The following is a 23,991-nucleotide window of genomic DNA, read 5'->3' as shown; positions in this document are numbered from 1 at the left end:
TGAGTTATCTGAACCTGAATCAAAAACGAACCAAAATTTAAGAATACCTGAATGAAGCTGAAATCTTTGACCCCGAAAACCTGAAATCCGAATAGACCCGAACCGAACCCCGAATGCCCGAAAATCTAAAAGCCGAATAGACCCGAACCGAAATCCGAACGCCCACCCCTAGCTAATTTGGTTCAGTCGAAACAAATTTGTATATTTTATGAATAAGGAAGAATGCATGTTCTATTTGAGAAAGTATGTAAATTCAGCATTGACCGTTTTATAGTTATGAAACTGTTACACTCATCTAAACCGCATTTCTACTGATAAATCCGTTTTGTACTGATAAATCCGCTAGCTCCACTAAATTTACAACTCCTGATATAATATGAGTATTCTTATAAAGGAGATGAATTAGTCAATTAGAGCACGAGGCCTTTGACGAAAAGTTGAAAACAAAACAGTAACGCTCAGGCGCAAAACTCCACAAAACCTCTGCCCCACAGAAGCCGTACTCACTCATCATTACTCAATGCTTCAACCACACTACTCACTGTAAAGAAACCCTAACAAAATCATCTCAAAACTTGATTCTCTTTCCAAGCTTCAACATTCCCCAAGAAACACACAAAGACAGCAACCAACTTTCAATCAAGCTTTGGTTTGTTGAGTTCCAAAGAGTAGGAGACAAGAAAGAAAATGATGAGGAAGAAGAAGAAAGGCAACAACTTTAAGCTACTGACTTTGTTTCTGTTTCTTCTTGGTACATGCCTTGGTGACTACGGCATTGGAGTCGGAATCGGCGACGGTGGAGTTTGGGTCGGCGGAGGCGGCGGCGGTGGCGGAAACCATAATTCCGATCCTGGAAATGCAGCTTACCGTGCTCTTCAATCCTGGAAATCCGCCATCACAGAAGACCCATCCGGTCTTCTCAAGACATGGGTCGGCGAAGATGTCTGTTCTTACAAAGGAATCTTCTGTTCTGGCTCGTCAGTAATCTCCATAGATCTAAACAAAGCAAATCTCAAAGGCACCATCGTCAAAGACCTATCCCTCCTCTCGGACTTAACCATCCTCCATCTCAACACCAACAGATTCTCCGGTCAAATCCCAGATTCCTTCACAGCCTTAGATTCTCTCCAAGAGCTCGATCTCAGCAACAACATGTTCTCAGGCTATTTCCCTCGAGTCACTCTCTACATCCCCAATCTCATCTACCTCGATCTCCGGTTCAACAATTTCACCGGTTCGGTTCCTCAGAATCTATTCAACAAACAGTTAGACGCGATTCTCCTCAACAACAACCAATTCACCGGAGAAATCCCCCGGAACCTCGGATACTCGTCCGCATCCGTGATTAATTTGGCTAATAACAGATTATCCGGCGAGATACCGGCGAGTTACGGCGTATCCGGTTCGAAATTGAAGGAGGTTCTGTTATTGAATAACCAGTTAACCGGTTGTATACCGGAATCGGTCGGGATGTTTTCCGACATCGAGGTCTTCGATGTTAGTTTTAATTCGTTGATGGGTCACGTCCCCGACACGATCTCTTGCCTGTCGGAGATCGAGGTTTTGAACTTCGGACATAATAAATTATCCGGCGATCTTCCTGATTTGGTTTGTTCTTTGAGGAATCTGATGAATCTCACCGTTGCTTTTAACTTCTTCTCCGGGGTTAGCTCCGAGTGCTCGAGAGTAGTCAGCTTTGGATTTGATTTTGCTGGAAATTGTATTCCTGGTATGAGTTACCAGCGACCGCGGCCGGATTGTTCGGCGATTCCCGGCAGCGCTTTGAGTTGCCTTAGGATTCCGGCGCAGCCGCTAACGTGTGATGCGATGTTGGGACTGAAGGTGACTTCACCACCCCCATGAAAATAACAAAGTTGGAAGCTTTTTGTTTTTTGTTTCTTTTGATTCTCTTTGTTGCAAGATTTGTTATGGTTTTGTGACTTTATTATGATAGAAAATGCCAAAAATGGTTTTATCAGTTGATTTAGTATATGATTGATTGATTACTAGAAGCTTATTTCTGATCCTCTTTTTTTCTTCTTCCAACAGATTTAATAAGAATGCCAAAAAATATTCAACTTATCATTCACGAAAGCATGGCCATGTTTCTGTTGGAAACCTAACAAAGAATTTGCCAATAAGCAAATGTCAAAGAGCCTGAAGAATTCAATTAGCAAAATGATTGAAGATCTGAAATAACCAATCAATCTTTTTTTAATAGACGGAAATGTAAGATCGAATAACAAAAGCATAGTTGGAACTCATCAACTTGCTAATTATCAAACTTCTTCCAAGTGATACAATATAATCAAAAAGACAATCATTTTGGTCGGTGAACAATGGAAGTAATGTCTTACGGCATTCTGCACAGACCCGATAAAGAACCACAGCCACCTCTTTTTCGAGTGCTTGTACACGGAGGAGGTATGGAATGGAGTGGACTTACTCGAAATTAAACTACTCTGTTTACAGTACATAACGCATTGGGACAGGATCATGGAAGTGCTTGTCGTTGATTCCCCACTAGAAAAGTTGCGGCTTTTTATATTACGTTATGTATTTCAAACTGCAATCCACTATATCTGGTTAGAAAAGAACATGAGGAAGCATGGCGAGCCTCCAAGTCCAAGTCAACCCACCAAACTTGTCCAGTACATTGATAGACACGTTTAGAATCGACTTATTTCTGCTTAAAATCTTGGAGAAGTTAGATATGAAAGGAGGCTTTTTTTTTGTTCAAAAAAAGGAGGCTAGAAGCTTGGTTTGCTTCTCGATAAAGAGTGAATTGAAACCAAAACCTTCCTTTTTTTTTTGAAACACGAAACCAAAATCTTCCTTATACTCAACATCTTTATGTACTTCTAAGAAAACAAAAACATAGCCCCTCCTGATATAAAAATGCTGTTTTCTGTTGAATTAATTTTACATTCATGCAATATATATAGGGAGAATTGGAAAAAAGAGATAATTTGAACTTTTGTTTGTCCATTTAGGATTTTTCATACTTTTGGCAATTTTTGACATATTTTGTCCTTCGTTCATGGAAAAATAGTAAACATAACTTTTAAAATATAAAAAAATATGAAAATGATAGGAAACATAGGTATGATAATTTATATGTTTAAATTTATTTTTTTGAAATGGAGAATCATATTTTATTTTCTCTTCTAACCAAAATAGAATACACATTCTGTTAGTCTACTTAATCCAGAAAACGGATACTAAGTTTAATACATAGATATATCTAGGGTATATATCGTAAACTAAGGTTTCTTCTACCTTATATCTAAGCTAGAATTAGTTACGTCACAATCTAGCAATATGTCTTCACTGTACCAGCAACTATATAACGACATATAGCATGAACTCTATGATGTACTTTACTTAGATATTGTGTCATAGACTCTTCTGTTTTTTACCTTATGTGACGCCTAAAGAAGAATAAACGTTGCACATGTTGTACTGTGTTATGGGTTAGGTATATTGTGTATTCTAGTCAAATCCGAAAATATGGAAACTTCCATTTTCGGTTATAGATGTTTCCTAAAATCTTATACCAAATCTTCCTTAAATCTCGCACTATTTTCTCTCTCACGTTTTTTTCTCTTCCATAATCTTTGAATTAATTAAAATTCGAACAACAGTAAAAAAAGGGATACTCTATGGTTTGAACCCACCACCTATGACAATTTTACAAGGGCTTTAACCAATATGACACAAAGACTTTTGTTATTTTGATCCAGAATTTAAATATAGTTATTCACTAAAATATGTTTGGGTTATCTTGTGCTCCTTCTCCATCATCCAAATCACCACCTATGATCAGATACGTTTGATGTTATCCGTAAGGAGCTGAAACAGATAAAGAATGAACGGGATCAATGGCGGGTCAAGTTCTTAATCGTAAACATTATATGTATTGGGAGAGATTCCTTGAAACTCATAGCTAGATTCGTCGCATCAAGGAGTAGTCAACTAGTGATCATCTTCTTTCTCCCCATTAGATTGATAACTACGAGTGTCTATGGTGCTATATTCCACCATTCACACGCACATTTTTTTGTTTCTCTAAGTAAAACTTAGGCATTACTCTTCTATAATAGCATTCACACATCAATTATTTCAGAGAAAAGGAAAACATCTAGTTTTAAAAAAAAAGATATCATTATGACAAACTGTTTCACCTTCTGGTATAATAATCTTACAAAGCAAGAGATTTTATTCATGAAGGGAGGGCATAAAAGCTCAGAACTTTGTGACCAGAAACTTAGAGATTCATCTTTCCAGCAAGGTACCAAGAATGCATGGCAAGGCTTCCAAAAGAGAAGATGTTAGCGAGAGATGACAAGCCGTGAATCATACCAAACTTCTTGTTCATGGCAGCTAGTTTAGGGATAGTCTTTGCCTTCTCCCTATTCTTGGACCAACCAACTTACCAACTCCATCTCCAATGTTGTTTTGTCTCTCTACTTTGTGACTTTGCTTCATCATCTACACACCAAATAGTAAATGTATAGTATTGGTTTACATAGGAACCTTGTATGCATTGTTGAAGATGGTTCACTTACATCGATGGTCATGGGAGTGAAGACGAGCAGATTGGTGAGATTGAAAGCAAAAGTCGAGACAAGGAACCCTAGCTGATACTTGTGGAAGATGACTTCTCCACACTGGATGCAAATACCCAAACTCAGAGAGTGAAATAGCGCAGCAAGAACCAATAAAAGTGAAATAAGCAGGAAACATCTTGCTCTGAAGGTTACCGAACTGATGCCTCGGCAAGTTCCTAATCAATCAAAACACAATCGAATCACACATAAACCCCGAATTTGACACGTCCGACGAAGAGGAAGAACACTTGAGATCGAAGAGGAAGATGAAGTTTAAGAGATTAGAGACTATGGCCAGATGAAACACCGACGAAGAACTAGGCTGCTCTCCGTTGAGCTTTAAATTGCCATGGAAGAGGACTACGGCGGAGAAGAAAAGAAGACGATGAAGTTAGGGTATCGACCCCTTTTACCCCTTTTGTATACTTTTAATTATTTTAATTTTTTACTATTTTCAATTAAGTTAAATCATTTTTAAACTTTTTACTATTTCAAATTTAAAATAAATTTCGAAAATTAGAAATTATAATAATAATTTAACATAATTGGTAAATTAAAGGTAGTATGGTATTTAAAGAAAATCAAAATCCTATTTTCCAAAAATATCTTCTAAAAATCCTAAAGTAACAAATCCAAGATGAAAGTGTCTCTTATTTCCAATTTTCTCATATATATATATATATATATATATAATCGTAATACATACTTATTTGATTAATGATCATTTGAAAAAGAAAAAAAAACTAGTTCACAATTTTGTTACTCACGTATTGTGTACTTCAATTTTTAAATATTTATTTATCCATACATTATTTCTAAAATTTATTGTTATCAAAGCAAACGAATTTGAACTTTAGAAAATAAAATCACATTTAATAAAAAGTAATCGGTGTAGACTGCATCTATATATTTCTATAAACTCACTAAATTGTATCTAAACTATTAAAACTGAAGTACACTTAGTATTTAACCCTAACTTTTCCTAAATAATTACAGCTTGTGCCACTAGATTTAAAATAAATAATTAATTCAAATTACAGTTACTATATTAATCATTTAGATTTGCCTAGATTTTGTGGAGAGTTTATTACCAAAAACGTGATTAGTAGATATGTTTTCTTAATTATCTTTCCTAAAATCAAACATAATTAATTCGAAATATAACCTTACAAAATAAAATTTCCAATTTTTATGTGTTTAAATACAAATCGGTTATATGGAAATAACTAATCAAACATGATTCTTTTGAAATCAAACATTTCACTTTCAAACATTAATATTACCCTAATTTTAAAACTATTTATTTTTAAGTGTTGTATATTCCTCATTTATTTCCAATATAAAGTAATTCGAAAGACATATTAAATTGAAAAGATAAAAAAAATTCCATAAGATATTTGGTTTAGAAACATAAATGTATTAGTATATACAAGCATATTAAAAGGTTAAATTTATAAGCAAATACAATATAAAAGTGATCAATATAATTAAAAAAAAAATAAATTTATTAAGATGTAATTTTAGTTAGTGCAGCATCTAACAAAAATATTAACAACCAACACATTTAAAATATATATAATATATCTATAAATCATAATTTTATAACAATATTATCTATTACAAATTTTAAAAAACACCCGGACGGACGCACGGGTACGGAATCAAAATAATTATATGGAACCATCACCTATCTTATTTGTAGTTTTTGGTTCAATCTAACAATACACCTAATCGTGAAAAATCAAATACACTTCAATCAAGAAACTCAAAACTTTATGCCAAAATTTGCAGTAAAAATTAGTAGATTTATCATTTGAGTGAAAACTTCAGTATATTTTTCTTGATTGTTTAGAAAGAACTCGCAAGGTAAAAAGTCGGCACCACAAAAAGATAAGGATAGAGATACATAAATTTTTTTGTTAAAAAAAAAGATACAGAAATTTATAAAGAAATGAGAAAACTCGGTAAAAGAAAAATATGTTTCTATCTTTTTTCCGGGGAAAAAATAATATATGGGCTTAGATTCTGGTATAAGGTCCACAATAGACGTTTCTTATGTAACTGTAAAATATAATGTACCAAATTTTTAACCATAACAAAATGGCTCAATTTATTTACTTAAATTAGGCTTGCTAAATTAAATTTGCAAAAATATATACTTATTTTGAAAGTTTATTTTTGGTAACTTTGTTTCATTATTATTTTATGTTTCTGTCTAAATAATATATTTGTTTTATAAAATCTCATAATAAAATTTGAATTTTATAATCAATTTTAAATCACAATATTTATAGTAAAATTTAATACAACCCACATATATACGTAAAACTCTAATATTTTACACTTTAATGTTTAATTTTCCAAACGAAATGAATAAAAACAAACTAAAAAATATTATAGTTTATAAATGAGCGCTAAATAAGTTGAACAAGACACACCAATATCAAAAGTCAATAACGTATGAATCTATAACAAGAAGATAACTATACGAGTATCTTTTTTTTAACAAAAAAAATTATGTATCTCTATCCTTATCTTTTTGTGGTGCCGACTTTTTACTTTGCGAGTTCTTTCTAAACAATCAAGAAAAAATAAATATACGTTGTTAAAAGTGAAATATATAATTTTGAAGAACAAACACCCGCACGGGAGTGCGGGTAAAAAGCTAGTTTGACTCTTAAAAAAACCGTGAACTCTGCAGATTTGCAAGATCAAGTTTGATCCACATAACTCAATATGATAATGGTCTTTAGTAATACATGGAAAATAGCATCTCTACTTTGTCTTCAAGTAATTGACGAGTTCATCCAATGCATGGTAAGAGGAGCCTCCACTTCTCAGAGAGGCTATGACCTCTTCTTTCAAAACAAGTGCTCTCTCCCTCATCCCTACACCTTCTTCATCAACAATCAACCTCTTCACAGTTCTCTCGACATTTCCTCTTTCCACTTCACCTTCCACCTGAATCCCTATTCCCCAAACACTCACTAAGTAAGCTGCGTTTATTTTCTGCTCGCTTTGAAAAGGCCTACAAATCAGTGGAACTCCTTCGGCAATACTCTCTAGTGTTGAGTTCCATCCACAGTGGCTCCAGAAGCCTCCCACTGCAGGATGTCCTAGTACTTCTATCTGCGGTGCACGTTTCACAATGTATCCTCTTTCTAAGACCATTGTACTGACTTCATTTGGCAATGTCTCTATCCCGTCTGATCCTGGTCTAATGACCCATAAAAATGGTTGGTTGCTATTACACAGTCCCCAAGCCATCTCCAAAACTTCCTTGGTATCAATTTTAGCCACGGTTCCCATGCTTACGTATATCACTGACCTCGGTTTCTGCTTGTTTAACCATTCAATGCAGCTCTTGTCCTCTTCCTGTAAACTAGAAGGTGGTGAAGCTGCAACGTGTAGAGGGCCTAATGCGTACACTTCAGTTTCAAGTTCTTGTTTCAGCCATGAAACAGACAAGCTCTCTAGACAACTCGTTGTATTGAAGATAACAGCCGAAGCTGTTCTTTTGTTGACTACTTCTTGACGAATCTTCAAAACTGGCTTCACTGGCCCAAGTCCTGAAGGTAGTAGGTCTTTGTATCTTAACGGACGCAAATTCTCCACCACCTTTTCTTGCATTTCATGATCTGCAGATCGAGTTAAAGAAGAAATAAACCATGTTTTAATGAAACATGTGGTTTCAAAATGAATTATCAAGCTGGTTTTGTGTACCTTCCATGTCGATCAACAACTTTTCTGAATCGAGTTTGCTAACAAGACAGCGTGCAACATGATTTGTAGCACTTTGAGTGCTGAAGATAACACAGAAGTACATGAACTCGTCGTAGATGATACACGCAATATCATTGCCTTGCAGCAATAACTGAATTATACAGTCTCTAAAGCTTGCCTCACTCGTTTTGTTGAGCATTAACAAAAACTCAATTTGACCGAGTCCCACAACTTCACTCATTGAATTTGGCAAGGTGACAAATTGAAAACCAGAAAAGTGTTGCAAAGAGCTTACTACATTGACTTGCACATGAACAACTGTAATTGAAAAACCCTTTAAGTTAAGAGCTTCTCCGAGTTGCATCATTGGAGTTACATGCCCTTGCGCTGGAACTGGGACTAATACTATTCTTCTCTTTGTTTCTTCCTTCTTCCCCATTGCTTAATATGTCCCTCTCTCTCTCTTTCTTACTCATCCCCTCATAATGGAGAGATCCAAATAATTAATAAAATCCCACTTGTAATGAAATATTCTACAATCTTACAAAGGATGCCATTTTAGTTATTCCTCATCTGGACAACTAGCTTTTCTTAATGCAATAATCTTCCCACTTGCTAATGAAAAGTTAAAACTTCAAACTATAAACATTCCCTCAAAAACAATATATTCTCTTTATTCAAAAAAAAAAAGATGTATATCCTCAAAAGTGGCGACATGCATTATTCTCCGATCTTGGAGAATTTACAGCATCAAATTATTCTTATATAACACTATGTTGTATCAGAAGACATTCCTCTAATCAGAAGTTTGGCCATAAGGTCAACTCACCATAGAAATTCTTTCTGCTGGAACTACACAAAGAATAGACAATATACAGTCAAATCAGGATATTGGATAGCTACAAACCTACTGAGGAGGAAGGAGAAAACGAAAATCATGGAACCAAGTATAACAAAACTCCAAGCTTTTGTCTGGAAAGTCAAAGCACCGAAGAAAATATGTCATCTTATGTGGCAACTGATTTGAGAACAAGTTGATGTTACAAGAAATTTAATACGGTGAAATATAAGATGTGATAATTACTGTCCAAGATGTAGAGAGCCAGAAGAGAGTGTTGTTACTCATACCATATTTGAATGTCTTCCCGCTTTGCAAGTATGGTCCTTAGCGTCGACACCATCTGCCCATGATATCTTCCTTTTACCTAGTATCTATGCCAATATGGATTATCTATTCTGGAGGAAGAATGATATTGATCGGCCAGAACTGGACAAAGACCCATATCTTTGGATAATTTGGTATATCTGAAAGGCCAGAAATGATAAATTATTTAGAGGAATAAACAGAGATCTTCTGGAGCTGGCTAGGTATGCAGAGAGTGAATATCAGGCTTGGTTTAATGCAAATGAGATGTTGCCAAACAATTTGCAGGAGGCTAGAAATGAAGAAACCCAAACCATATGCTTGGATGAGATATGTATGGTGGATGGATCATGAACTTCCATAGATCAGTTTAGCGGATGCGGATGGATTTGGAAAGATAGTCAAGGACAAATACAGTTGATGAGAATAAGGAACTTAAGCCGGCGAGAGTCAGCCTTACACTCAGAGGTGGAAACATTGTGGTGGGCGATGGAAAGTATACTATTACACTCTTTATGTCAGAGCTTTGGAACAAATTGTATGGATCTACTGGCAATGATAAGGGACCCTCAAGCGTGGCCTAACTTTGCAACTGAACTAGAGACAATAAAGACGTTGCAACTATGCTTCCCAGAGTTCAAAATCATTCACATCCCAAGAACACAAAATGGAATTGCTGATTCGCTTGCTAAGTCTGCTAGATCTTTTCGTAGGAAACTTTGTTAGATTGATTGTTCTATTCCGGTCTGGTTACCCAGATCACCTCAAGTTCTTTGAGTAATAGAAGAACCATTTGATGAAAAAAAAAGAATGTCATTTTTATACGTTTCACATTGAGGCTTTAAATGGGTAACAGAGATAAAAAATAAAGATCAAACAAAAATGCAGATCCAACATAATAAATGCAGATCAAGTAGAATAAATGCAAATCAAACTAGTTTAATAAATTATTTCATTTAAATAAATGTTGTATTTTAGTGAAAATTAAATATCTAAACATAATACAACTGATTATAAATAAGTATTTTCTCCGTTTTATTTTACTTGTTATTCTAGATTTCGACATATAAATTAATAAAATATTTAAATTTTTATATTTAGTAGATAAAAACATCATCACCAATACACCTAACCAAAAATTTAACCAATAGAAAAATAACTTATAATAAAAAGTCAATAATTTTTGCATTGAAATTATAAGATGACACTTATTTTGAAAACAAAAATTTTGCTCTAAAATGATATCTAATTCGAAATAGAAAGAGTAATAAATATCATGTTGACAAATTAAATACTTTTAAAGAAAAAGAAACCACTCACAACAAGAGATGTACTGTAAACGTATCTCAGTTTTTTCTCGACGCTTCTTCCTGAATGACCGATTCTCAGCTTTTTTATTATCTTTCTACAACTATTCCTTTTTAATTTATTTATGGACAAGACTTAGGTTCACCCCCTATGGTGAACCTTTAAATTCACCACTCCACTTATAACCAATCAAAGTGTCATATAGATAATTAAATTAAAAATATTAAATTAATTTAAAAAAGAAATAACATCAATTTTAATGCCGTTAACTAAACCCTAAACCCTGAATTTTAAAATCTAAACCAAAACCTATACCCTAAACCCAAATCTTATACCCTAAACCCAAATCATATTTCCAAATCCAAATTCTAAACCCTAAATCCAAACGTTATACCCTAAACCCATCATATATCATATACCCTAAACCCAAATCCTATACCCTAAACCCAAACCATATACCCTAAACCCAAACCATATACCCTAAACCCAAATCTTATACTCTAAACCCAAATCGTAAACCGTAAATCCAAATCCTTAAGTTTAGGGTTTGGGTTTAAGGTATAAAATTTAGGTTTAAGGTATGCGGTTTGAGTTTAGGGTATAGGATTTGGGTTTAGAGTATAGGATTTGGGTTTAGGGTATAGGATTTGGGTTTAGGGCATATGATATATGATGGATTTAGGGTATAAGGTTTGAATTTAAGATTTATGGTTTGGGTTTAAAGTTTAGAATTTGAGTGTAGGGTATATGGTTTGGATTTAGGGTATAAAATTTGAGTTTAGTGTATATATTTGGGTTTAGAATTTATGATTTAGGGTTTATGGTTTAGTTAGCATCATTAAAATTGACATTATTTTTTTAAAAATTTTTTTTTTAATAATTTAATATTTTTTATTTAATTATCTACATGGCACTTTGATTAGTTTTAAAGACAGAAGTGAATTTAAAGGTTCATCATAGGGGGTGAACCTAAGTCTTGTTTTTTATTTATTTGGTGAGATACTGCCTTATAAAATGACCGATGTGGATGGCCTAAATATCATGTGATTATATTCTTGTTAACTATACTTCATTAACTAATAATATTTAAGATAAATAAAATTGTATGTTTTTTATTATGTTAGTTTTGTTTTAATATTAACTTTTATAATTTAGTTTTTTTAGTTTCAAATTAAATTTATTTCTAAGGCTAAAAATAATTTATTTATTTGTTTTGAATTAAGTTTTTCTAAAATTTTAAAATATTTTCAAATCCAAAATTTGTTATTTTTATTCTTAAAAATTAAAATAATAATTTGAAATGTTTAAGATTTTTTTTTGAATTTAAAGAATTTTAAGTTTTGTTTGAAACTTATTAATAATTTTGATTTGATAAGGACAAAAATCAATATGTCGTTTAATTTGAGAGAACCTTATTCCATGGTAAATTATTTGCATGGTAATGTTGACGAGAGGAGCTATGGTCGACAAGACAAACTCTTTCCCGGAAATTTGGCAGTAAGCTAATTTCTAATGGACCGTTTTAGAATCAAAACGTCCGTGAATCAGTGATATGAACTCTGTACAGAATAGTCTAGAGATATCCAAACTGAGACAATCTTTCACTGGTCGTCTTGGATAACATGATTAAACAAAAGTTAATATGTATTGTTTGTTTGTTTCCTTAAATACTTCTTGTTCGTTATAAATAGGAGGAAATTGGCAAGGAAATTTGGCGTGAATGGAGCTAATGATTAAGCTATAACAAAGGCGAGACGTGAGTAAAATTCAATGAATTTTATGAGCGGCTGAGAATGTGTCTTTAGAAACCAACGGTCCAGATTTCATCTTACGACTTTGTTGTTAGCTCCCTATTTATCGAGAGACGACGAAGTCCCGTCAGAGTTGCATTGCACATACACACGTATAGAGATTAAAGAACGAAAACAGAAAAGGAAGAACAAGAAAGAGATCTAGATAATGTCGTGGCAAACTTACGTTGATGAGCATCTGATGTGCGATGTCGGTGACGGCCAAGGTCACCACCTCACCGCTGCCGCCATCATCGGCCATGAGGGTAGCGTTTGGGCTCAGAGTGCTAATTTTCCTCAGGTTATCTTTCTCGCTCTCTTTCTCTCTTCCTTGATCGTCCATGACTGCGTTATTGAAGATTCATAATCCTATTTTCTTAAACCTGGCTATATATAACCGTTAAAACTATTATTTGTAAGTTAACCAGCGGAGTTAGCCTAGTGGTACTTGAGAGAGCTTCGGCCTCAATACGGTCCCGGGTTCGATTCCCACTGGCCACACGGATATGGGTCCATTGCTTTCGACTCATTTGAATGCCCAGGAGAGGGTCTATCCGTGGGCTGTATCTCCACCCGGGGGTTAGGCTTGTGTCATCATTGACCCGGGTTTAACCCTTTTTTTTCAAAAAAAAAAAAAAAAAAAACTATTATTTGTAAGTTCTGCGTAATTTTATTAATCTATTAAAAGAATACTAGATCTTAACCCGCCCAACTGGGCGGGTCTTTACTTTAATTATATATATAAAATTTTGAAAAACAAAAGGTTAATGTGTACAACTTCTACTACTTTAGTTTACTGTGATAAATAATATTAAAGGCTGATTCGCGCATCGTCGTGGATATTGGGATGGTATTTGTTTTTAAACTTTGTATTTGTAATTGTATTGTGTAATCACAGACTTGCCAAAAATGTTGTTCACAAACCGAAGGGAGCAAACCGAAACAGTATATTGAATGTGTTTGTAAAACGAATAAATGGATAGCTTATTTATACAAAATCAAAATTGTTTAAATCTTACCATGTGTATTAAATGTGTTTTTAGTTAGTTTAGAATATTTGAGAAATACAAAATTATAAGGATATGAAAAATTTGATTCCTTTTTACATCTTAATTATGTTTTAGCAAACAAAAAACATTTTAGTAAAATTTTGTTATGGAATAATAAAAAAATATCAAATTTTTGATACATCGAATTATGTGTGTTTATAGTAAAATTTTATAGTTAACTTTTTTACATTTTAAGTTATGTGTTTTACAAATTTAGTTAAATCCAATAAAAAATATAAAGAATAAATAAAAATAACTAAAATTTCTGGCCCAATTAAAAATGTACTAAACAAAATAGTCCATAAAATAAATGTGGCCCAACTATATACACAGATTTTTTTCCGAGAAAAAAATCTGTTTGGTCAAACCTAACCACAATTAACGTGTTGCTCTCTCTCTCTCTTTCTTTCTTTTTCGCCGAACGGTCTCTCATCTTCTCACCTAAATCTCATCGAAAAAAATCTTGAGTTTGTTCTGTTCTGGATACTTTTGTGTTTCTCCAAAAGAGTTTCAAGTTTGTTTCTCAGATGGTTTAAGATAGAAGGTTAGATTTTCATTCTCCTCTGTTCTTCCCAATATCTGACTCTATGCGTTTTAGATCTTTCTGGTTTGTTTCTGTTTCTAACCGAAGTTACTCTGTCAATTAACTGTAGATCGGCCATGTTTCCTATATCGACAGCTGAAAAATGACCAAATCAGATTGTATATGTGATAAAGATTAGAAGACTCGGCAGCAAGAAGCAAAGCTTTATCAGAAATTAATGGAATGGCAAGTTGAATATTTCAATTAAGAAAGATTAGAGCAAATTCTTCTGATTTATTGTGTTTTTATTTCATAATTTTTAATCTTGATTTTGTTATCTTGATTTTCAATCATTGTCACCGTTTCTGATCTGTAGCTAATATGTGTTATATTGTTTTAGATATCTTTTACAGTCTCATGTAAAACAATCTTGCTAACAGTGATTATATTTTTTTTTGTATGCTTTGAGTTCATGGACTGGCTATAGCTAATGGAGAGCCGATAAGGATACCCAAAAGAAGTATTCTTCGGTGATTGTTTACTGGTGGGTCACAGGGCACAATACATATGCTAAACGTCAAAACAAAGTCAAGGTTAGCAATGTACTGTCTTTCTCTCTCGTCAAATTTTCATGCTTGATATTAGAAAATGATTAGTTCATAAGTAAAAAGTAACTTAGAATCATATAGAATTATAATTGAGATTAAACTCTAAGATATCATTGTTGTTTAGGTTATGGCTGCTCATTGTTTTTGTTATAACCTGCTTAATGGATATATAATTTTCCTTTGCATGATTGTGAATGCTCTAATAGTTTCTAAGTACTTTAGCATCATTGAATAAACGTGTCTTGCGTATGAAAACATGGATTATTGTAGAAATCGAGTAGTTCAGGAAAATGTAAATTTCAATGCTGGTAAAAGAAGAAGTTTATAACAATGCTGCGTGTTGCTGGCTGTAGAATCGACATTCTTGCTGCGATTAAATCTGCATTGAACAAAATTATACCAGATTAAGTTAAGGTGCATTACACAAATATGTGAAAATCTAATATACATTTTTTCAAAAAATACAATTAAGTAGTTCAGGAGACATACCTCATCACTCATTCTCTTCAAGGTTGTTGAAAATTTCTTTAAAAACAACATTCATGGTTGTCTTCTTAGGCTTACCATCTTTGTCCAGAATCAAAATTTTCAACCCTTTCTTCGATGTCACTCTAGAAATTGCCACGTATAGCTGTCCGTGTGAAAACACCGGTCTTGGTAGAAAGATACCAACTTGGGATAATGATTGCCCTTGGCTTTTGTTTATAGTTATAGCAAAAGCCACAGCCAAAGGCAATTGCCTTCTACGCATTTTAAAAGGCAGTCTAGTATCTGATGGTGTTATCAACAATCTGGGAATATATACTGTCTCCCCAACTTTTTCTCCAGTAATGATTCTAGCCTCAACCATAAAATCCATTAGCTGAGTGATCTGCAGCCTTGTTCCATTCATTAATCCTTCTGTAGGAGCAATATTCCTGAGAACCATAACAGGACAACCAACCTTTAGTCTAAGACTATGGTTTGGCAATCCAGACACCTTAATAGTGTTTAGAAAATCAGGACCAAGAGCTTCATCACTAAGTGAAATTTTATCCATTGGATCAATACTATCTGCACTTATGTAGATCTTCTCCTCGCCTGCAATTAGACAATTCATAATTAGCACATAATTCCTGAAAAATTATATAATTTCGAAAAGACAGAGTAAAGGCAGAATCTTACCATCAAGCTTATCTAACATGTATTGATTAATCATGTTCACGTCTTCATTAGTAGGACATAGAATAGCTCTCTCTTGGAAGAATTTAGGCTCTTTGTTTTCTTGTAACGAAGCAGTATCACCATACACAGCTTTGCTTATGGCTTCTATAGGATCATCAGAATCGCTAATCAAAAACTCTTCAGGAATATCGATCTCAGCTTCACCATCGTTAGGCTCTGAAATTTTACCTTCTCCAACCTTTAATATCCACTCAGAGAATTCCTTAAGTTCCTGTGCCTCTTCGGGTGTCAAATCACCAGACAATAACCTCATGTTCTTCGTGAGTTTAAAGACTTTACAGTGCTCCCAAAGATAAGATTTATTCAGCGAGGCCAAAACGATTTCAGCTCTACAAGCTCCATTAATTACAGGTAGAATCTGTCGAAAATCACCTCCAAACACTACAACCTTCCCACCAAATGGTTTCTTTCTATGCTTCCCCATAATATCAGACATGCTTCTATCTAGAGCTTCAAAACAATGTTTGCTCATCATAGGTGCCTCATCCCATATAATGAGTGATGCTTCTTTTACCAAATTAGCTTGATCTGATCCAGAAGCCATAGTACACGAAGAAAACTCATCAGGGCTAAGTGGTATGCCAAATCTTGAGTGAGCTGTCCTTCCACCTTGTAATAACAAAGAAGCGATTCCACTTGATGCAACATTAAGAACAATATCCCCTTTACAGCGAATAGCTGCAGATATTAATTTCCAGAGAAATGTTTTCCCGGTACCACCAAATCCGTAAACAAAGAACATACCCCCTCGTCCTTCATTAACAGCAGCCAATATTTCATCAAAAATTTTCTTCTGTTCAGCCGTCATCTTCTGAACGTCTCTATCAAGGGTTTCTAGCAGTGCTTGCCGATCATAACTCCGCTCATCTAATATCAGAACATTGGAAGCACTATTGTCTGTAGGAGGAAGTTGTGGCATTGAAGTAAATTTTGATAGAGAAGACCCATTTCGCCTCAAATGCTTCTGAATCTCTTGTAAAGCAAACATCTTTTTCTCCTCATCACTTAACAAAAGATCTTCAAAAAAAAAAAGAGAATGAAATTAGCACAGAGGGGCAAAATAATTAATCTTCAAGTAGAAAAATTGTGATTACGAACTTTGACATAAAACTTCAACAGAAATAGAAATTAGCTCAAAAGAAAATAAATAAATTAAAACCTGGTCTGTTGAAAAATATCCGACGATTATGCTCCATATCTTCAGACAAATACTGCCATGTGTTTTCCCAAACGGTTTCTGGCATAGATAAAGGAAGTTTTATCCCCTTAGCCTTGTTCCATGCATATAATAAAAGGAATTCTTAAATTTACAACACGACATTGACATTTCATGTGTTTTAAATGTGAGATTGGATACAGCTGACACCATTACCAGCTTAATTTTAAGGTAAATAACCTCGTTCAGAAGTTTGAATATCTTTTCGTGAACAACTTCCATTTGCCAAAAGTGATAGATACCGAATATCTATCTACTGACGTGGAAAGTGAGGAACTGTAAATTCTATCACAGAGCCCCTATGCAACAAATTTAAATCAAATATGTGACAGAAAAAAATCAAACAGGTAGGTGCTCTATCAGTTCATTTCTGCATTTAAGTTTTTTAAACAGTCTCATTCTGTATCTTTGTGACTTGAACATCAGGAAAGAAAACACAAGAAGTTTGCTAAAAAAAGATTAGAGGATCATTGAATAAGTCAATCTAAGTATCTAACTAACAGACATAGAGATGAACTGATACTATATTATAGCTGTATTAGTTATTGAAAGATTTCATTACTCGGTCAATACAGTGGACCCAAAACGCTAATCGCAAGAATAGCCTAAAACCCATAGTGTGAAGAGAAGAATAAGAAAGAAAGACACAAACGTTATGTGCGTTAATTTTTGAGTTTGATAATGCGACCCTTGGGAGTAAAATAAAACATTGCCGCTTCTGCTGTCCACTCTTCCCCTCATCTGTCTCTTTCTCTTGGGAGTAAAATAAAATGCAGACACACTGTAGCTTGTAGCTTAGCCATTTCAGCACATGGCTGTACTCTATGCCCTTTGCTGGCATAGGTGAAACTCCTGACCCCTCAGATCCCATATTCCTCTGCTCTATTAGATTTTTCAACATTTAGACATAAAACTTATATAGAGAAAGTTTGAACATGAGTAATTGTTTTTTTTGCCAGGAAAAAAAGAAAATACACTGACCTTTGTTTGTAATGATGATTGTTTCACTTGCCAAGGCTTTGGCCTGCAAAAAAAAATGTGTTTCATCAAGTAATACATATATACAAAACTATAGATAACACCTATACGCTTACTTTATGTATATGCTTACTTTCTGGCCAGTGAACAAAAGTGGCACAGTTTTCCCTGTCAAAGAGAGGTTATGGATTTGTGCAATCAGCAACGATTATATGAGTTGGGAAGAGGATGTGGACGACCGACATAGCGCCAAACGTCTCTGGGGCCAATACGTCTCTGGGGCAACTGACTCGAGAAAACTCGGTGGAGCGAGTTAAACGAACCCCTCCTCAACTTCTCCTGCCATGTGTCACCGTTGCAGAGCATCAGCTTCTCCAAAGCTCTCTCCTCCGCTAAGTTAACGTGAACTGGAATTAGATCACCAGAACTTCACGCGTACGGTGTCGTAGTCGGCTAGTCGCTCATCTAAACAGCAAACACAAATATCCATCTGTCTTCAACATATATTAGAGGAACTCTTATAAACTGCTACATGAAAAATACATCAAAAATATCTTCAAAAATTATGAAAATGTCTATAAATTATTATAAACACACACAGAGGGAGCCAGAAAAGACTTACCAAAGCATGGATTCATAGTGATCGGAAGGATTTAGATTCTCTTGATTTAAACTAAAACGTCCACATAAACTATAAGGAATACCAAAAACAAAAACAATCAATGCTTAAACTATTTTACTGATCTGGCACAGTAGGACAAAGTAATTAACTGACTCATTATTATCTAGAGACTGAATTGGAGAGATGGCCATTGATGTTCTGAAACCTGATTTCCTAAGGAAACTAAGAGAGGAATAGTTACACTCAAAAATTAAACGCCTTTGGCTGAAAGTCTCCTAAGGGATCTCGTGCAACATTTCCATTTTACCATCAAGTTGTCTGCAACACAATATAAATAGGTGAATTATCAACAAACGTACGGTATGAGAATAAAAAAGGTCGAAATCATTTAGATATCTAAAAGGTAGCATGCGTATACAACCAAAGTGATTTACTATATGACAAAAGAACTTTTAGAGAGAAACTAAAAGATATATATCAATACTTTTGTAAACTGAAATCAAGGGAGATTATTTATAGAAATCAATTGACAGGGAGTTGCAGAACTCAAAGACACAAAACTTGAGCGGTCTCCAACCTTCCTCGTCTTAGTCAGTGGACCTTCTTATCACACAGCGATCAAACACCACGATGACGGCCTCTTGCATTTCTCTTACGCCGGCAGAATCGGCGAGGGAAGAGGCGTGAAGTTTCCATCAGTTACAATCGGCTCTGGGTTTCTAATCTGAAAGTAGACAGACCCTTCAGGCAAATAAAGCGGCTCTCTGGGATCTGATACCGCAAAATGAAATGGAAGAGTAGCGGTTTTCGATTTCGTTTTATATAGGAGTTCCAAACCGTTCATCTTCGGCATGAACGTTACCAATCGAACTAAATACATATCTATACGATTACGAAATCTTCCATTTAATAGTCATAAGGTTTTCATTTACTCTGAAGTTGCAAGGAAGGAGAGAACCAAGGGAAGTTGAGACGACTGAGTTGTAGGGAAGGAAACATGTAGCAACGACAACATCTTAGGGTTAGTGTTGGAGTGGGCTTATGGGCTCATCATAATTAAGTTTACCGTAAATGAATTGCAGCCCATTCCGTAAATGAATAATCCACAGCCATAGTGACATGTCAAAATAGAGACCTCTTATTGGACGATTTTATAGTCCGACGTGGACAGCCTAGATGTTGAGTTTATTCTCCTTTTAATAGTGTTAGATTTTATTCGGTGTTCTGTTCGATGCTCTGTATTATATATGTTAGAAGATGGATATGAGTATCATGTTTTGGTTTGATTTTATTTTAATTTTTTTCCAACTGGTAGAACAAATAAATATTTCATCGGAGATAGATACTTGTGTCCCAAGTTATTTCCAACCTTTTTTATTAATCTGATATCCCGAACTTATGAAAAGATCAAAACTATTCTTCAGTGAAAAATACAATTTACAGATAGACCTTCTCTACAGATATTCAAATGAGATCCAAAACATGATGATCTGATATCTGTTTGACCCCAAAGTGAAAATGTAATAAGGATCCGGATTACTTAGCAAACTAAAGCACATCTACAACTAGACCACCATCTTATGGCTTATTTTTTCATTATTTGTACATAAACATATCACCTTTGTGATTTCTACATTTTCTGACTGGGTTATGTATAAATGCAATTGAGTTTCTGATTTTGGATATGGTTAAACGTTTGGTTTAATTGGTTCCAAAAAGTACATATGATGATTAATTCTCCTCAAACAGTTCAAACCTCAAGAGATGACAGATATCATGAAAGATTTCGATGAGCCTGGTCACCTCGCTCCCACAGGCTTGTTCCTCGCAGGACTTAAGTATATGGTTATCCAAGGCGAGCCTGGTGCAGTCATTCGTGGCAAAAAGGTATGATTATGAGATTTTTTTAGATCAACTAACGGTTCAGTGTTTGTTTTAACATTCTGAAATTAATAGTTTATGAAAAGCTTTAAATATATTTTTTCCAAAAAGCTTTAAATATTCCTTGAAAAAACATTTTATTTTCTCATGGGCGTGATGTGCAATGTTCTATTTGTACATATAAGTCTCACAACATTAAATATTTAAAAAAATATTCTGTTTGCGTTTGGCGTTTTTACTGTTTTTCTTTCAGTGGCGTTTTTAGTTTTTTTTTTTAACATAAGTTCCATGCAAATGCAAAAGTAAACACATAAAAAGCATTTGAAACAATTTAAGGCAACAATTTATGCCTATTAGGAGAATCAACTCTTGCAAAGATGGTTATATAATCACTTAATATCTGATTTAAGAATCTAAAACCGTTATAAAAGATTGGGATTTGAGGGATTCTTATTTAATACTTGTGCAGGGGGCTGGAGGAATCACAATCAAAAAGACAGGACAGTCAATGGTGTTTGGTCTGTACGAAGAACCAGTGACTCCAGGACAATGTAACATGGTCGTCGAGAGGCTGGGTGATTACTTGGTCGAACAGGATCTCTGAAACCTTATAGAATGCTATATTGATGTTGTTCCAATCCTTTGAACCATTGTTTCACTTTTACTTTTGGCTGGGTGCATGGGTTTTATGTTTTCCTAATTTAATTTTTGGCGTTTCTACTTTAGCAAAGTTTAAAAGAATGTGAAACCTTCCTCTTTTGCATGGTTTCCTGATTAATTTTGTGTGTTTTGGTTTAATTTTATCTTAACATGTATTTATTGCGTATATGCTCATGTGGTTCTGACTTCTGGACTAATATGTACTCCATGTGTATAATTTTGTGTATCATTTAAGTAGATTTTTAGGTTTTTTTCACGAAGATTAAGAAAATACAAAATTTTATGTAATTTATCTTAGTTGTATAAAAATAACATTAAATAAAATTAATTTAACCAATAAAAACACATTATTTTGTAATTGGTTACAAATTTTAAATGACATTAAATTTTGTCTAGAAAAATGATAATATCACTTATTTTGAAATAAAATAGAAATCTTTATAATTTGAACATAATCAGATTTTATTGGAGAGGAGTGAAGAACAACAAGCTCAACAATCTCCTCAAACATCAACTTCATTTGGGTAGTTCTTAATAATTTTAATGGATCAGGAAGTGATTTACCAGACTAAGTGTTAGTTTATGTTGTATTAAGTATTTTATGTTTAGTTTGGTGTTATCACTCATATATTTCACTTTTATATTAATGTTATATTTTATTTAATATATGTTATTAAATACTTAATATCATGAAATTAAATAAATTTATATAATAAATAAATATTAAAAATTAATTGGGTTACATTGATTAATATATTTTATTTTAATAAAAAGTAAAAACAATCAAAAATTAAGAACTACCTTTTTGATAAGAAAATTAAGAACTACTTTATAATTTAGAAAGTTCAGATTCAAAAAAATGAAACACCATTAGAGCAAAAATTTATTTCAAATGAAGAAAAAAAGTGAAAAAAGAGGCAACATTGAAAATGATCCTATGTGCGAAGTTGAAGGAGCCAACTCGCCGCCGTTATTCTCGGTCAAGACGGCAGTGTCTGGGCTCAGAGCGCTAACTTCCCTCAGGTTTCTTCTTTCCTCTCCTTCTTCTCTGATTCGTCTCTCAACGTGTCGAAATCAGATATGAGTAATCTCGGATCTGATTCCGATTTCACCATCTCCGGTCTAGAATCTGATGTAAAATTGGGATTCATGCAGTTTGGAGAAAGCAAGACAAGATTATGCATGGTGATAAATTGTTGCCGTTACCTGTGATTAAAAGGATGGTTGATAAAGGGATCCGAAACAAGATCACTTTGGTGGAGAAGAAGGGAATCAAAGGGTTGGAGAAGCTGATGCAATTTTAGTTCCATACTAGAATGTAAATAGCTTTGAGTTTCCTTGTTAGGGGGTAGAGGAGCTTTGGGGTTTCTCTTATAGTAAAAAGAAAGCACAAGTTGTATAAAGGCATTTTTAAATAAATTTAACATTCATTCGAAAAAAAATTGGGATCCATGTTTCTGAACCCTAGGGTTCTAGATCCTAAGTCTGATTATGAGATTGTTTGGTCCTAGGTAACTTCTTAACAATTGTTCCACTGATAATCTTTGTTTCCTGTAAACTGAGGAATGGTTCTACTGATTCTTACCCGTTACTCTCCCGTCCGCCCCTGGAAATCTAAAGTGGCTTCAATCTAATGCGACTTGTGTTATCGATATGTTTTTTTGTCAGTTGAAGATTGAAGAAATCAATGGAATCACTAAGGATTTTGTGGAGCTTGGGTTTCTCGCCCCGACCGGTCTATTTCTCGGTGGAACCAAGTACATGATTATTCAAGGTGAACCAGGAGCTGTGATCCGAGGAAAGAAGGTAACATTCTTATCGATTAACCCTTGCTTGCACATCTTTGATAGAGAATGGAATCAGAACTCATTTTACAATCTGTGAATATATGCAGGGACCTGGAGGCGTTACTATCAAAAAGACGTCTCAAGCCTTGGTCATTGGTATCTAGGAGGAGCCCTTGACCGGAGGTCAATGCAATTTGGTTGTGGAAAGGCTCGAGGATTATCTCTTCGATTCTGATCTCTAAATTTATATTTCTAACTTCTTTGACTAAAAGAATCCCATTGCCCTTTCCATTGTAATTGATTGTAATAACGCAATTGATTTTTATGGTACTTAAGAACCAAATATATTTGTTGTTGCATGGTCTTCTTGTTCCGGGTTTGGGCTTGTGTGTCTTAGTCTTGTAATGGCATTTGATAATATCTTTGTTGGTCATATGTATTTAGGGGTTACTTTTAAGAAACTGCAGAATATGTTTATGGTTCGGTATATATACGGTTTGTACAAGAAATTGACTAATTAAAAGATATTAGTACAATCAGACGATTTGTAAAATCTCAGGAGGACATGGCTAAACCACCCAACCCCAAAGCTCTCTTTGCTTATATATAAATTAATAAAATTAATAATACATAAATAATTTATTTTAATATTTTTTTATTTTGTTCTAAGTTAAAAAGATTGTTTTGTTTCTTATTTTCATCAAATTAGATAAAACATGATTTCTGCTTTGTTGGTAAATATTTCTGCTAAATTATATTGACACAATAATATTATGATATTATTTTAATAGTTAAATAAAACATAAAATATTATATTTAAAAGTTAGAGTAAGGAATATATATTCTGCTTTAATAAATCTGATTTCTA

At 34.0% G+C, this 23,991-nt stretch overlaps 3 protein-coding genes, 3 long non-coding RNA genes and 1 pseudogene across 9 annotated transcripts; 4 read left to right on the top strand and 3 right to left on the bottom strand.

Annotated features, from left to right (window-relative positions):
- The first annotated feature begins 415 nt into the window (after positions 1-415).
- Positions 416-2,026, top strand: LOC108827525 (leucine-rich repeat extensin-like protein 4). Its single transcript, XM_056994021.1, has one exon. It carries the CDS (start codon positions 688-690, stop codon positions 1,861-1,863), a length of 1,176 nt encoding a protein of 391 aa, XP_056850001.1. The 5' UTR covers positions 416-687; the 3' UTR covers positions 1,864-2,026.
- Positions 2,027-4,138: 2,112 nt separating this feature from the next.
- On the bottom strand, positions 4,139-7,338 carry LOC108825145 (uncharacterized; annotated as a pseudogene).
- Positions 7,280-9,013, bottom strand: LOC108826416 (UDP-glycosyltransferase 76E5-like). Its single transcript, XM_018599803.2, has 2 exons — positions 8,334-9,013; positions 7,280-8,248 (listed from the first exon to the last, which is right to left on the bottom strand). Exons 1-2 carry the CDS (start codon positions 8,770-8,772, stop codon positions 7,386-7,388), a joined length of 1,302 nt encoding a protein of 433 aa, XP_018455305.1. The 5' UTR covers positions 8,773-9,013; the 3' UTR covers positions 7,280-7,385.
- Positions 9,014-12,514: 3,501 nt separating this feature from the next.
- On the top strand, positions 12,515-21,522 carry LOC130499854 (profilin-5-like). The gene is made up of 3 exons (XM_056994296.1): positions 12,515-12,876; positions 20,545-20,682; positions 21,146-21,522. The coding sequence occupies exons 1-3, from the start codon at positions 12,745-12,747 to the stop codon at positions 21,278-21,280; spliced, it is 405 nt and encodes a 134-aa protein (XP_056850276.1). The 5' UTR covers positions 12,515-12,744; the 3' UTR covers positions 21,281-21,522.
- Positions 14,010-18,450, top strand: LOC130499856 (uncharacterized). The gene is made up of 3 exons (XR_008938715.1): positions 14,010-14,168; positions 14,278-14,740; positions 18,318-18,450. It is a non-coding gene; the product is annotated as an uncharacterized LOC130499856 (long non-coding RNA).
- LOC130499855 (uncharacterized) lies at positions 17,704-19,962 on the bottom strand. 4 transcript variants are annotated; one of them, XR_008938714.1, is made up of 5 exons: positions 19,373-19,962; positions 18,796-19,113; positions 18,307-18,698; positions 18,177-18,219; positions 17,704-18,072 (listed from the first exon to the last, which is right to left on the bottom strand). It is a non-coding gene; the product is annotated as an uncharacterized LOC130499855 (long non-coding RNA). The 4 variants fall into 4 exon arrangements; XR_008938713.1 differs by having other exon boundaries at positions 18,307-18,864; positions 19,037-19,113; XR_008938712.1 differs by having other exon boundaries at positions 17,704-18,077; positions 18,307-19,113.
- A 1,004-nt stretch (positions 21,523-22,526) lies between the features above and the next one.
- LOC108837184 (uncharacterized) lies at positions 22,527-23,612 on the top strand. The gene is made up of 3 exons (XR_001947294.2): positions 22,527-22,654; positions 23,005-23,142; positions 23,231-23,612. It is a non-coding gene; the product is annotated as an uncharacterized LOC108837184 (long non-coding RNA).
- Positions 23,613-23,991: the final 379 nt, after the last annotated feature.

The sequence above is a fragment of the Raphanus sativus genome, chromosome 9, assembly GCF_000801105.2.
Source record: "Raphanus sativus cultivar WK10039 chromosome 9, ASM80110v3, whole genome shotgun sequence".
NCBI classification, from domain to species: Eukaryota; Viridiplantae; Streptophyta; class Magnoliopsida; order Brassicales; family Brassicaceae; genus Raphanus; species Raphanus sativus.
Note: the sequence above shows the minus strand (reverse complement) of the source record. Positions and strands in the feature narration are given on the sequence as shown.

What these genes read in the sequence shown, in the direction of transcription:
- LOC108826416 (XM_018599803.2), bottom strand. Translation starts at nt 8,772, where the DNA reads ATGGGGAAGAAGGAAGAAACAAAGAGAAGAATAGTATTAGTCCCAGTT. An exon ending in GTTGTTGATCGACATGGAAG is followed by an intron (nt 8,249 to 8,333) that starts GTACACAAAACC and finishes CTCGATCTGCAG; the next exon opens with ATCATGAAATGCAAGAAAAG.
- LOC108827525 (XM_056994021.1), top strand. Translation starts at nt 688, where the DNA reads ATGATGAGGAAGAAGAAGAAAGGCAACAACTTTAAGCTACTGACTTTG.
- LOC130499854 (XM_056994296.1), top strand. Translation starts at nt 12,745, where the DNA reads ATGTCGTGGCAAACTTACGTTGATGAGCATCTGATGTGCGATGTCGGT. An exon ending in AGAGTGCTAATTTTCCTCAG is followed by an intron (nt 12,877 to 20,544) that starts GTTATCTTTCTC and finishes CTCCTCAAACAG; the next exon opens with TTCAAACCTCAAGAGATGAC. An exon ending in CAGTCATTCGTGGCAAAAAG is followed by an intron (nt 20,683 to 21,145) that starts GTATGATTATGA and finishes ATACTTGTGCAG; the next exon opens with GGGGCTGGAGGAATCACAAT.